Source organism: Amblyomma maculatum, chromosome 6, assembly GCF_055883805.1.
Source record: "Amblyomma maculatum isolate TAMU_Amacu chromosome 6, ASM5588380v1, whole genome shotgun sequence".
Lineage (NCBI taxonomy): Eukaryota > Metazoa > Arthropoda > Arachnida > Ixodida > Ixodidae > Amblyomma > Amblyomma maculatum.
In genome coordinates, this window is record NC_139349.1 from 112561398 (window position 1) to 112574330 (window position 12933).

A 12933-nucleotide genomic window follows, 5' to 3' on the forward strand; every position below is an offset into this window, starting at 1 on the left:
GCTGTGCGATGTCAGTGCACGTTAAAAAAGCGCAGGTGGTCGAAATTTCCGGAGTCCTTCACTACGGCGTCTCTCATAGCCTGGGTCACTTTGGGACGTTAAACCCCACAAACCAAACCAAACCAAACCAAACCAAAGCTTGATGCAGTGCTTTACCCAAGAGATTCCGCTCTTTGAAATTCTCACGCAAGGACTTTCGCTTTATTTCACAGAAACGTATAATTACTTGGTGCTGCAAAGCACCTCACAGTGGAATTTTTTGTTTAATATTGTTGTTTCGTGAGAAATCGGCTTCCTGCGTTAGCCCACGAAGCGCCAGAAGTACTGTTAAAAAAGCGCCTCTTCTCCTGCATAATTCATCCCGCAGCTGTTTGGTTCGCAAGCACTGCAGAGATATCTGCGCTGGGTCAATACATATAAATTTCAAGGACAGCACGCTTAACATACTTGGGATCTATAAGGTAAAGCCATATTATTCGCTTGACGCGCGTAACAGATGGTAATTCAAATGTTAAGATATAGGGGCCCTTTGAATTGAAGCGCAATTAAACGAGGGGTAATCCTGTAAGAGCCGAAACGAAGAGACAGAAGCGATATTGGGCATGCGATGGTTTGCCCCTTTATGACAAGTCGCACAATAAACACGCTGATAGAAATGAATTATATAGTTGATGAGCCGGCAGAAGAAAACAAATATGGCCTAGTGACAAAACTGCAGAAAATTCCTTGCGCTGCTGGAAAGCCGCAACTCAGGGAACATAGGAGAACAACGAAGCAGACTTAAGGTCTTGTATTCCTGGAAGCGTTAGCTGGGCTGTGGTTGTGGGCGATAAAGGCATAACGGGAAAGTCGATTTACTTTCCCGCATATTGATCACGCGACAAGCAGCATAAAACTGTATGATATTACAAAATGTCCGCTTCACTCACTCAAATGCGTATTCTGTCCGAAGGTCACGCTTAGGAGCGACATAAACGTCAGGAAAGGCAGGGTATGCCGACGGACAGCGGTCCATCGGCAGAGCCCGGATGAAGCTGGCCTCCGCAGTGTCTGCAGTGGAGTCCTCCGTCGCGGAGGGTGCGTTGCGCCGGGCTCCATCGGGTTCGCCGCGAGACGAGGCCTAACTGTCGGACGGCGGCGGAACGCCTTCAGAAGAGCGGCACCTAGAAGAGAGGGGACGAAAAAAAAAGAGTGGCCACTCATTAGCATTTTGATCGAGAGCAGTAACTCTTTTTCTCTTCTCTTTTCTCTCGGCAAAAAGAATACAACGAAAAGAAGAGTCCCAGCCTTCCCTTTGGCGAGCCAACTTTTCTCCTAGGCCGAGAACGAAACGACCCAATTTTTCCCCGACAAATCTGACCCACGTAAATCACACATTCACTTAAAAGCGAGCGGGGGAAATGCAAACGCGCGCCGGGAGAAACGAAACGAGGACGAGTTCCGAAGAGCTGACATTAAGAAATACGGAAAGAGAGAGAGAGAGAGAAAAAAAAAGGATAAGGAAAATGAGCACGAAGTGAGACTTCCAAGAGCTCTAAATTCGTGAATAAAAGCGAACAAACAAGCATAAAACAGGAAAGAACTGTGGAAACGTGGACCCGGAGAAGAGGGAGAGATTTAAAAAGGGGGAAGGGTGTGTGGGAGAGAGCTACACTGAGTACGCGCCAATTTATAACAGAAATAAATCAGCGTCGAGCACGAAAGAAGGCGAGAGAAGGCGCCCTTCATTGAAGAGCCCCCTTACGGGGCTGCAAACGAGACGCAGTGTAATCCGCGAGCATGTATCAAGTTCTATTTGATATTCGAGAAGCACGGCATCGTGCAGAGAAATCTGACACGGTCATTTCCTTAAGCCTGTCCATAAACCCGAAACGGCGCCGAGAGAGTTCGCAAACCCGAAGTTAAAGCTCCGCTCGGTCCTATATACACATTACGACAGTTTAGCGGACGCGCAAGTATACGACCGTCAAGAGCGTTCGGGCGATGCAAGTCAAGCTTTGAGGATCTGTGCAAGACCGAATTACTTAGAGTGCTTCCGTCTTCGCCTTCTCTATTAATAGTGGGCGGGCAGAGGTGTATCAAAGAAGCCCAGCGCAAGTGCCAGCACAACTCTATTTTGCACGAGTTCTACAGCGCCTGTCTTCGGACATTGACGTTTTACTTGACGCAGCTCAATTGAAGACTGAAGTCTCTCCTGCTATTATGCTAGTATAGATATATAGAAAGAGAGAGAGAGAGAAAGGCATGTCCGTCAAAATGATAGACAAGAGATGCAACAGGAAGCAGTAGAAATGACAATTCTATGCAAGACCCAAGGAGGTACTTTCCCGATGGCAAATAAATCGCTCAAGCTTACATCGTTAACAGAGTGAACGCGTAAACGTCATCTGCTCCCTCTGGGAGGCACTACAGAAAGTAGATGGCAAGAATACCAAGGCAGACAAGCTCAAGCAACAACATTAAATCTGATTATGCAGGAAAAGCAGATGCATTATTATTCCGTGTTCGAGCACACCGTTTCTGAGTAACATTTGGCTGAAAACCATCTGCATACGATTACAGCAGCGCAGGTGAACGATGCCGTAAACGGCAGGCCTGCCTAACGGCCGTTTGCGCCGCGTCGTTAAAGAAGCGTTCGGCGAACGCTTCGACATCAATAACAACAACGAAAGAACAGGAGCCGTCATGATCGATTTAGAACATTTTACATTTTTTTTTTTTTCTGTGCCAAGAGCCGTTCATCGGGTGCCAATCTTTCGTGCAGCGATTAGCGGCCGCCGGGCCTTCCGAAATGCACTCGCCACCGGTCTTTGCAGCTCGACAGCAGCCCCAAGTCGTTTATCAAAGACTTCCGTGCGCGAAACGAGTAACAAAGAAGAGAGAGAGAGAGAAAAAAAAACAAACAAACAAACAAACAAACAAACAAAAACACTAAACCACAAATAGCGACGGAGCGCCCCATAAACACGGGCACCCAACCATCCACCGATGCGGGCATTTTGCGCCTTCTGTACTCTTGTTGAGGAGGCCGAATGTATACAAAAGGAGTGCTCACGGCGGGCGAGCACCTTCCACCTTCTCCACAAGATGACGAGCGTCATCACGAAGAGGCGGCCGGCCGCTCGGGGAGACCGCAACAAAGGAGCGTACAAAACAATGGCCGGGGTACTGTGTGTGAGAGAGAGAGAGAGAGAGAGAGAGAGAGAGAGAGATGATGGGGGAGGGGGAAAAAGAAGGAAGGGGAGGAGAAGGGTATCATCTCTTTTCTCTCCAGAAAAGGGTAGGAGGGGAGGAGAGACCGAATATAGCGGCCATCCGCACAGCGAAGTGCTGGCATGCGCTTCACACCAGAACGGCTGGCCGGACGAAGCGAGCTTAACTCTCTCGTGTTCTTCTTCATCCCTATTTTATTTTCGCGAAGAGCCGGAGCGAAAGAGAGAGAGGGAGGGAAAGTGGGCACTCCGCGCTACAGTCGAGATGAAACCGGCCGGCTAATGCGTGTCGGAGCTGCGCGCTTTTGTATACAATGCACGTCGTCGATTGGGTAATTGAACCGATTGGCGCACACTCCATCCCACGACGCGGCGCAGCAGTCCCGAAGTATAAGCCGACCACTCTCCTCCTCCTCCTCCAACCGTCCGGCCGACCTACCTACCTCTCCTGCCGCGCAGGCAGCCACCCTAAACCGCTCGCGCGCCAACAACGAACGGCGCGCGCGATGATCGAATCCAATAAATTCTGAACCGGCGCTACCGCTGCTTCTCCTGGGCGAGCGAGGTGCGCGCTTTCCTTGCGCGTTTGTGAGGCCAGTGTGGCTCGTGTGTCTGCGCGCTGTAGTGCACTGCAGGGAACGAAGCCAAACAAAACTGGACGGATAATATTACAGGAAAGCAAAAACAAAAAACGACACAGTGGGCGAGGAAGAAGCGAAGGAGAGGGTTCCGCGAGACGGACATAGCGGGAAAAGAGTAAAAGGGAGGGAAAGGAAAGGGAGGCGAAAGTGTGTCGGCGACTCGCCGGAAGGCGCCACAAAGAAACTGAGATATATAGTACGAAATACGGGGCAACGGGAATTGGAAATTCGATAGGCGTACGCCGTAAATCACCTACATGGGAGGCTACCTCCTCGCATCTCTTCTCCTCTCCCACTGGCACGCCACACTTTCCTTGCTTTCTTTTGGGCTATGCTTTCTTTCGTTGGAGGAAGAAAGGAAGTGACAAGGGAGGAAAGATTCTGGAGAAGAGTGTGAAGCCTGGCTAGAGAAGAAAAATAAATGATGGTGATATACAAAAAAGGAGCATGAATGCCGCGTCACTATGGGGACAGCCGAGACCCGCAAGTTAAAAAGTGACAGGCAACCGAGAAGCGCCACCGGAGGAGCTAGGAGGCGCACACAAGTGGACAAATAGGGAAACGGAGCTATACGACGCAAGTCGCTTCAAGGCGGCGATGTCGGGCGCCCTAAGCGAGCCACTACTCGCGACGAAACGACGTAAACTTGCGCGGAGAAGATGCGATGCATGCTGCAGGAGGTATATCTAGCAAAAACAAGAAAAAAAAAAAAAAGGAAGGACAACGCAAGCCTTGGCGTGATGTTCGCAGCGAAAGAAGTAAACGCAATGATTGGCCGCTGACGGCATGCAAAAATAGTCGCGCAAGATGTTGCTGAATAAATGTTGGTTTGGTTCTTTTTGAGCACCGTATATGCTTGGAAACTGGATCCCTGTTGCTGATGCCTCACTGCGTTGCGTGCCATGTGCCGTCAAGCGTTTCAGACGAAGAAGGTCCTGGAAGCCGGAATTAAGTTCCGCGTGAATTTAAGTGAGGGCCTTATGTCGTGGCGCGCGCGCTGTATCCGGGTATAATACGCTTAAACTAATCACATAGAGACTATAAGTTACGTAAACAAAATTGAAAACAGCTAAGTGGCGCCCACCAGTCTGCGATTACGCCCGGTACAGCATAAGAGAGGCAGCAAGCAGCCAACGAGAAAACTGCGAACGCTATAGGTAAATATTTGCTGCCCTTACAGGTACGATGTTGCTGTCTTCTTGAATGTGATAGTATTTATTTTTGTCGCCTTTTTACGATGCTCTAAAAATAAATAAAGAAATAAAAATGAATTTATTCTTGTCGCTTTTTCTGGAGTGCGTTACAAACGACTGGTACACAACAAACCTTCACATATAACGCTGTAAAACAAGCAATTCTATAGAAAATAAAAAGTTTCACAGCCTCTGTTGCACGGTATTTATCAATCGTCTCGTCGGCACGCCAGTTTTGCATCTCGCGAGCATCGACGCCGTTCGGTGTCGACGTCACGTGCCCCAGTCGTTCTGTACCCAAGACGCGGGTACGGAGCGCGCTGCCGTGAGCCCAGCCCGGTGGTGCCGGCGCCCGCGCACGACAGGCGGTCGTAATATCGTCGGGTCGGTCGACCTCACTCCTCCAATGACACGTCTCGCGAAGCGAAATGTCGCCCCGTTCACCGTATTATTTTCCCGCGCGCCACCCGTTGTACAAGTACAACGCAGTGTGTCTCCGAGCAGCGAGGACAGTCCTCGCTGACGAGCAGGGCCATGGAGCGACGCCAATTTCGAGTGGGGAAGGAAAGGGCTCCTCGTCCACCCGTAGCCGTAGCCGTGTCCTCCCTCCTGCGACATCACGACGAGCGCTGTTCCGCTAACGATTCAGAGCCATTAACAGTGCGCAGGTAGAGAACTGGGAGGTAAGCGGAGGGGGGAGGTCACCGGTCTCGGGCTTGACTTGCTTCTCCCTCTTCAAATTCCCCTTATCCCACGCTTCCCTACGAGCCTTCCCTTCCAGCCCTTTCCTTTCTTTCCCTCAACGTCGTGGACCTGGTGCGCTGGGCACCATTCTGACCGCCGCAGTGTCACGCCAGGGGCGTCAACTTCGCCCGGCCGCCAAAAAACTCGAGACCGGTCGTTATGAGAGCGGAATCGCGGAAACAGCTAACGCACATACGACACCTCCTCGCCCTACGTCGCACCCACTTTCCCTAGCAGTCTCCCCCTTTCCCCGGACAGCTCACTGGCTCTGTCCTAGCGCCATAGCCGACGACATCGACGCTGTTGCCACCTCGCGGGCTCGCCTGAGAATCGTTCATCACCCTGTTTTATTGCAGCGGCGATATATAAGCGGCTGGCAGATTCGAGCTGCCATGGGAGTTGCGGGAAAGAAAAAAATGGTAGGGAGAGGGGAAAATGAGGAACGAGGGGGAAAGAAGTGGCCGCCGTGGTACGGGCCATGGGCGAGAGTAGATAGAAGGTTAACAGAGACCATGGACACGAGGAAAAATCTTGGTTAAAGTTCACGGCGGGCCCGTCGAGATCGTGCGGGAAGAGAAAGGAAAAGAGGGAAGAAAAATATGGCCATCCGTAGCACTGGAAGGCCCGCAGCCAGGCTGGCTCGTTTGCTGAAACACATTTGAGCCGCGATTTCGTTACGCCGACGGCCGCTTCATGTCGCCCTCCACCCCCCTCCTTCTTCCTTTCTTTCTTTATATTTATTTTGCTCATATTTTATGGCCATTCTGTATGTGAAGGGAGAAAGGGACTTTGGGAATGATAGCAGCGAGAAAGCGAAATGAGCGCAGGTAAAACTGTAAAGGTGTTCAGAGTTGTGTAGAGTTTGGAGAAACACAAAACGCAGCAGCGCCTCCTAGGCATATTACAGATATCTGCAATCTCCCTCGAATGAAAAAAAAAATATCGTTGTTTGCTAAGTGTAGCAGCAACCTTACACCTGGTAATCGTACGAACGACTTTCATCGGATGATTTCAGATTTCGTTAAGACCTTCCAGAATAATGTTTGGAGGAAATTAATCGTTCAGATGAGGTTTAGAAAACTGTATGTTACGCCTCGTGCTACAGAGTCCATTCAATCTTGTTGGACTTTTTACCATAAATGTGCCAAAATACTGCCTATACGCCCACTTCGATCTAAGTCTCACTAAAAAAAAAAGGACAAGACTTGACAGTACTGCTTCGAGCTCAGCAACGGAGAACCTTAACCCAACTACACTTCCGCGCGTTCGGGCTAAAAACGTGACAAACAGCGAAAGGAAAAAAATAGTCTGTACTCGAGATGACCGAAGTCACCTAAAGCACTTCGGACACACGCAGAACTAGAGAGGAACGGTTTCGTAACTCGACGCACGCAAACGGAGGCCGGGAAAGTGCACTAGAAGTTGATGATCTTATAAGTTAGAGAGATACGTTCGCCGACCCCATCGATTTGGTCAGCTACTCCGTGTGCATCTCTACTAAAAGTGGCGAGTTACTAACGTCTCTGCTACTGGTACAACTAAAAAGCTCTCATCATAATGTCCCCACGAGACTCTCGCTCGACTGGAGACTCGAGCCAGCGCATAGCGCTGCAAAATAAAAGCGCAGATAGCTCGCAGCCGCTACACCAAAGCTCTATATCCATGTCTTGACAAAGCGGCAGCCATTCGACACGTTCGTCCTATCTGCCAACGCGGCGCGGGCAATCGCTGGCAAACATGCAACCGGAAGCTGCGCGCGGCAGTGAGCCGGAAGTGCCAGGAGCTTCCGCCTGCCCGTCTATGGAAGAAGCGACGCATCCAGAGCTCGCAATATGTCTTGGCAACAGCAATACTGCCTCGGGGCGGCAGCAGCGAACAGTTTTCTTTTATGTACTCGCGTGTCACCGACTCAGCAGCCTTCGACGGCAGATTTGTTGCTGAAGGCGGGCGCAATTTTATACCTCGAGAAGCATTCGCACTGAGTGCGTCCGCTGTGAAGTAGAGGGGCCCATGGGCTCGACACATCGCCGGGGACATTTATTTTTATACGTCGGACAGCCATCCGCGGCCTGCGATATCTTTTACGAGTAAACTTCGCAGGCTCAAACCGCGCCTAACTTCAGATAGTGCGGATAAACATCGGTAACACTGCCTTTGGGCGCGGAAAACTTATAAATCTTTGAATACTGCGCGATCCATCTCGGACAACAACCACAATAAAAAAAAAAAAAAAAAAGCGCCTCTATACTAGCGTCATACAAGGTGCGTCTGTTTAGGAATGCACTCACAATGATTTGTCTTAGCGAAGCATGCTGTCGATAGCTTAAAGTGCGCTAGTCATCCCACTGCCGTTTGAAAGTGTGAACGAAAAACAAAATTAACAAACAAGTATCGGAATTTCTCGCCTACTCAAATAGCGGCGTTCGCCGAACAAAGGAAGACTCGTGCGAGGAGAAAAAAAGAAATATTGGATAGAAGGAAAGCCAGGCCAGCAGCTGCCCATTTTCTCTAGAGCCGGCGAAGGACTCGACGAACACACCGCTTGAGCCATTATTATTAATGCCGCCCGAGGTCCGCTCTAATTAGCAGCCTTTTCCTGCAAATCTCAGCCACCTCACCAGGTTTCGCGCGACTAAGCTCGCACACGGTACGGAAGAGAAGGGGGAGGAGGCGTGCGGGTGTTTATTAAAACAACGAAGGAGCTCATTAGGAGATGCTATCCGGCATCCAGGGGTGTGGCGTCGACAGCTGACCCGCCTTGCTTCACCGGCCTCGGCGTCGTGCTTGCCCAAGATCCGGCCGATAGCTGGGGGCAGATAAGCCGGCTCCCGCCAGCGTTCACGTGTCGTCGTTGCCACCGCTGAGAGGGCGCTGCTCTCGTCCCTGCGTGCCACGGAGGCATTCGAGCTCCGGTGCTGAGTGGCGCTGTCGTCTTCCGCCCACTCGACGCGAGCGATTAACGCCCGCGATCGACACGCGTGTTTGTTGTCGGCGGTCGCTTTTGTTGACATTGTTGTGCGAGCTTGCGTGAGCTCCAGCTTCTAATCACAACAACAACAAAAAAGAGAGGTTGGCAGGTGCTGGCAGGTGCTGAGACAGCACTTTGCAGGCATGCAGTGTGCGAAAGATACAAGCGACGCAGCAAGTGCAATGGCCCCCCGAGAGCTGTGGCCGCACAGCTGCAAGAAATCCACGCAAGCAATGGGCACACCACGCGAATTAAGCTAGGCCTTATGCCCGACGGAAAGTTCCCATACCGTACGGTTCGTGCAACTATTGTGGCGCCTTCATAACAGTTATCTTTAGCGCAATGATTTAAGCTACTAAAATTTTAAAACTCTACACGAAGACGACCCCGCATAATGATAAATTGATTTTTCCTGAAATTTCAGACACACGTTATTACCCTTTATAGGTTGTGGGTGTAGAGAAATTGAACTGAGTCACTTCATGAACGTGTAGAAGATGGGGCCCAGTACTGAGCTATGAAATGCCCAAATCACGATAAGGAGCACAAACCTAAAGAAAAAATGTTTTATCCCGGGGTTAATTTCGATTTTTATTGAGTGGCTTTGTGTTCAGTAATTAAGATCGTCGCATATCCCGATGTAATTACTTATCTTAGTTCTACGTTAACTAGTTTGCGTTTGGCGCATACTGTTGCCTATGAATAATCATGACGCAACACAAACATTGAACCTACTAAAGTGATCCACGTAACATGAAGAGTCAAGAATGAAAGGAGACAGATCAAACGAGCCAGTATGTAAAGGAGGCTAGCTGGAGACGTTTTATCAGGTGCAAAAAAAAAAAATGAAATAGTCCCAAGTTACTGCGCTACAAGACAGGAAACGGCGTAGAAACTAAAAATAACATACCGTTTGCTCATAAATAAAGCACGTCAAAGGTGCTTTATGAGCTCTGCGCACTGCGATTTCTTCATTCTCAAAAGTAGTTTTTCTTTCCCGGCTCGTGCGACCCGTTATTTTCCCGGAATACAAGTTTCGGTCTGCAATACCAGCTTTCCTGTAAAGGATGCACCACCTAAGCACAGGTAGTACTGCGGCAAAAGTATCTTGTTAGGGGAGAGAAAAAAAAAATATGTGGTAAGCACTTGCTGAGACTAGGCTGTGGATGATCCGAACACCAATAGTCGTAAACACATAAAAATGAGCAAATAAGCCGTCGAAACCCTAGCCGCCCCTTCAGAATGCCTTGGAACTGCACAAGGTGGCTTCTACCAATTACTGAAATAGAACATTCTCCGCTCTAACGACACATTAAGCCAGCAGTTGCAATGACAATTCCCAGTGTGACGAAGCAAATATATTGTTTCTAACACGAATATCCTTGTCATGTCCTTACTGCCGGGTGAGGACTGAAAGAAGCAAGGGGTGCTCACTGAACGATCTGTGCGTTCCGAAGAGCGCTGAAAATATGTCAATTTTCGCAGAAATATGGTGGCGTATTCAGAGTTCGCTGAAATTAAACTGCATTCACGCTTTAACAAAAAGTTTCGAGTTCACTTGGCGAAGAAAAAGAGCACGTGACAGAATCTTCATTCATAAAAGAAAAACGTTTACACAAGAAATAATTTGCTACCACTCTCTCCCATCCCCTGTTCGCCCTAATTTTGGCTCTGTTAAGACACCACTGATTGTGTTTCGTGATATCTTTTTCGATGGTGTAACAACGTATATACTTAGCACAAGCACACAAAGACACCCGCACGTATACATCGGCCAAGGAAACAGCACCAACGCCTAAACAACGGCAAGCATATTCTCCGCAGCAGTCAGCAGCATGCCCTTCATGCATGCCATTTCCAGCAAATGGAAATTGTTCTGAAACTGAAAGCTGGAAACCCAGTCGCAAATCGGGTCTGCTCGGAGCTAACACGCTCGTTTATTGTTTCTTTTGCCCCTGTGCCTGCACGTTTAATCGATACCTTGGTAACTGGATTTTCTTCCTTTAATAACTACAAGAGAGAAACGAGATGTTAATCTGTCCATGTTTCGTCAGTTCGAACGAAAAGAGTACACATAACAGGCGAGAGCGAACGTCATCACTTTCCTTGATAACATTCTGACGCGAAAGTCGATAAAGAAAACAAATAAATTCAGTTTTCGCCAGATTTCGAGCTAAAACTGATTTCGCGACGCGCTTTTATTTTCTTTCATTCGCATGCTCTGCGAGTGACAGCCGAAGTACAGCGCTTCGCTGCAAAAGCGTATAAGCATTTATACAGCGCACATATGAACTCGAACAGGCAAGGAAAGCAGGGCAAAGTATAGAACACTGCAAGAGGTATACATCTTATTTTCTTCGCGGAAACGAAGCTCAGTCGGCTGAAGCCGTTTCAACTTTCTTACGTCCTCCTGGAACGCGGAAAGGACCTCAAAGCAGATTGTGTGCATACGACACGGCCGGAGGCCCGACGCCTTAGAAGTGCCGGACCCGTGCGGCTCCCCGCCTTCTCGCAGTTCACTCCCAGACAAAGTGAGGAGAAAAAGAACCAAAAAGACAGAAATAAAAGCAAAATTTTAAAGAAAGCGAAAGGTCGCTGTAGTTGCTGACGACACGTCGCGACGGCTGGGGAGACGTCCACTGTGTATAGCAGAGTGCAAAAAAACTGGCGCGCGCAGTACGCTATTTTCGGAGATCCCTGTGACGAGTCCAGCCGAGAAGCCGAATGCGCGCGTCGACAGAAATAAGACAACGATCAGCTGAAATGTTTTAGCAAGCTCAATGTTTCCGGATTGCGACAAAAAAAAAAAAAAAAAAATCTTGCAAACGTCCGCAAGTCTGTTCTCACTTTCTGCATTGATTGAGAAGACTCGGAAAGGAGAAATCACAGCAAACAAATCAACCGAGACAAGCGACGGCCGCAGTCTATGCGCAAATGGTGACTGACAGCCGAACCAGACAAACCATCTCGACGCAGAAGCGAGCTGGTTTCTTTCTTGCTTTCTTTTTTTTTTTTGCCTGTTTCATTTGTTCATTTCCGCGTTCAAGTGTGAGGAACTCTTTTCCTTTCCTATCCTCCGTGACAAAGTGCTACACAGAATCTACTTTGTTGCACGCATAGCAAGGCTGATTGGCTCACTAAGAGTAGTGCGCAATGTGGACGCGGTGCCTCCCGGACCGGGAAGTAAAAAAAAAAAAAATGTGCTAGAACATGAGAAAGCCGCACTGCAATCTATCACGCATTATGTTTTTTGAGCGCGCTAACGAGTGTGTGCGTGCGCTAGCTATTTATAAGGGAGAAAGGCAGCGGAGAGCACCTCGCACACACAATAAGAAAAGAACAGCGTTGTTCTGAGCAGCTCGCTTCCGAATTTTGTCTTGCTTGCTGCCCCACGAACGAGGGGCGAAGAACGAACCTTCCGTTTCGAACATTGGCTCGAGAATGTGACGCAATCCTGTCAAGATCTCTCGCTGAGAGAAAAACCATTACCGGCAAAGGAGTACGAGAAGGGATGGAAAGAGAGGAAGAGCGAACAATATAAATAAAGGCATGGAAGAAACTTCAAAGTGGAGCCTGGTGCTCTACATCTCTCTCAAACATAAAAACGACGGCTGTCCTTTATGCGGTTGGGAGTCAGGTTACTATTGCTAAACTCGAGAAGGGCGAAAAAGTAAAAAAAGTGCGATGAGCAGGTGATTGTTTCAATAGATGGCGCAACACCTGTAAGATATGTGCTCTTACACGGGGCCGATTTGAGATAAAATCTATCTCCGAAGCAAATACATAATACGTGTAACACTCGTAGAAATGAATTTATTTTTCTTTATCTATAGAGCGATGCCCAACTTCGCTAAAAGATGACTTTTATTCATCGCTGTTTCTGTAGCCTTTCCTCGTCCTAAGTGTGTCTCGTTCTCTTTCATTTTTCAATGCGTCAGATCATTTCCATTCTTGAAAAATTGCTACAAAAAGCGCCTCAAAGAGTCTTCTTGCTCTTGTATCCTGCGCCTGCTAAAAACTTCCATTTAGTCTCAAACGCTGCCTTTTTTTTTTTTTTTTCTATTCGTCTCAGCAGAATTTCGCAACAACCGTATCTTTTATTTCGAAAAATGTGGTTTCTGGAATACCACGTTCAGTTATTTGGCTGGTTCGTCCAAACACCATGAATGCATAGC

General features: G+C 48.6%; 1 protein-coding gene across 2 annotated transcripts in view; it reads right to left on the reverse strand.

Moving 5' to 3' along the window:
• The window catches only part of LOC146186613 (irregular chiasm C-roughest protein-like), a 354131-nt gene that overhangs the window by 52820 nt on the left and 288378 nt on the right, over positions 1 to 12933 (reverse strand). For both annotated transcript variants that reach the window (XM_084607354.1, XM_084607353.1), the window contains one exon: positions 930 to 1163. In XM_084607354.1, the coding sequence (XP_084463480.1) occupies positions 930 to 1098 (169 nt within the window). In that variant the 5' untranslated portion in view covers positions 1099 to 1163. The remainder of the gene's footprint in view (positions 1 to 929; positions 1164 to 12933) is intronic.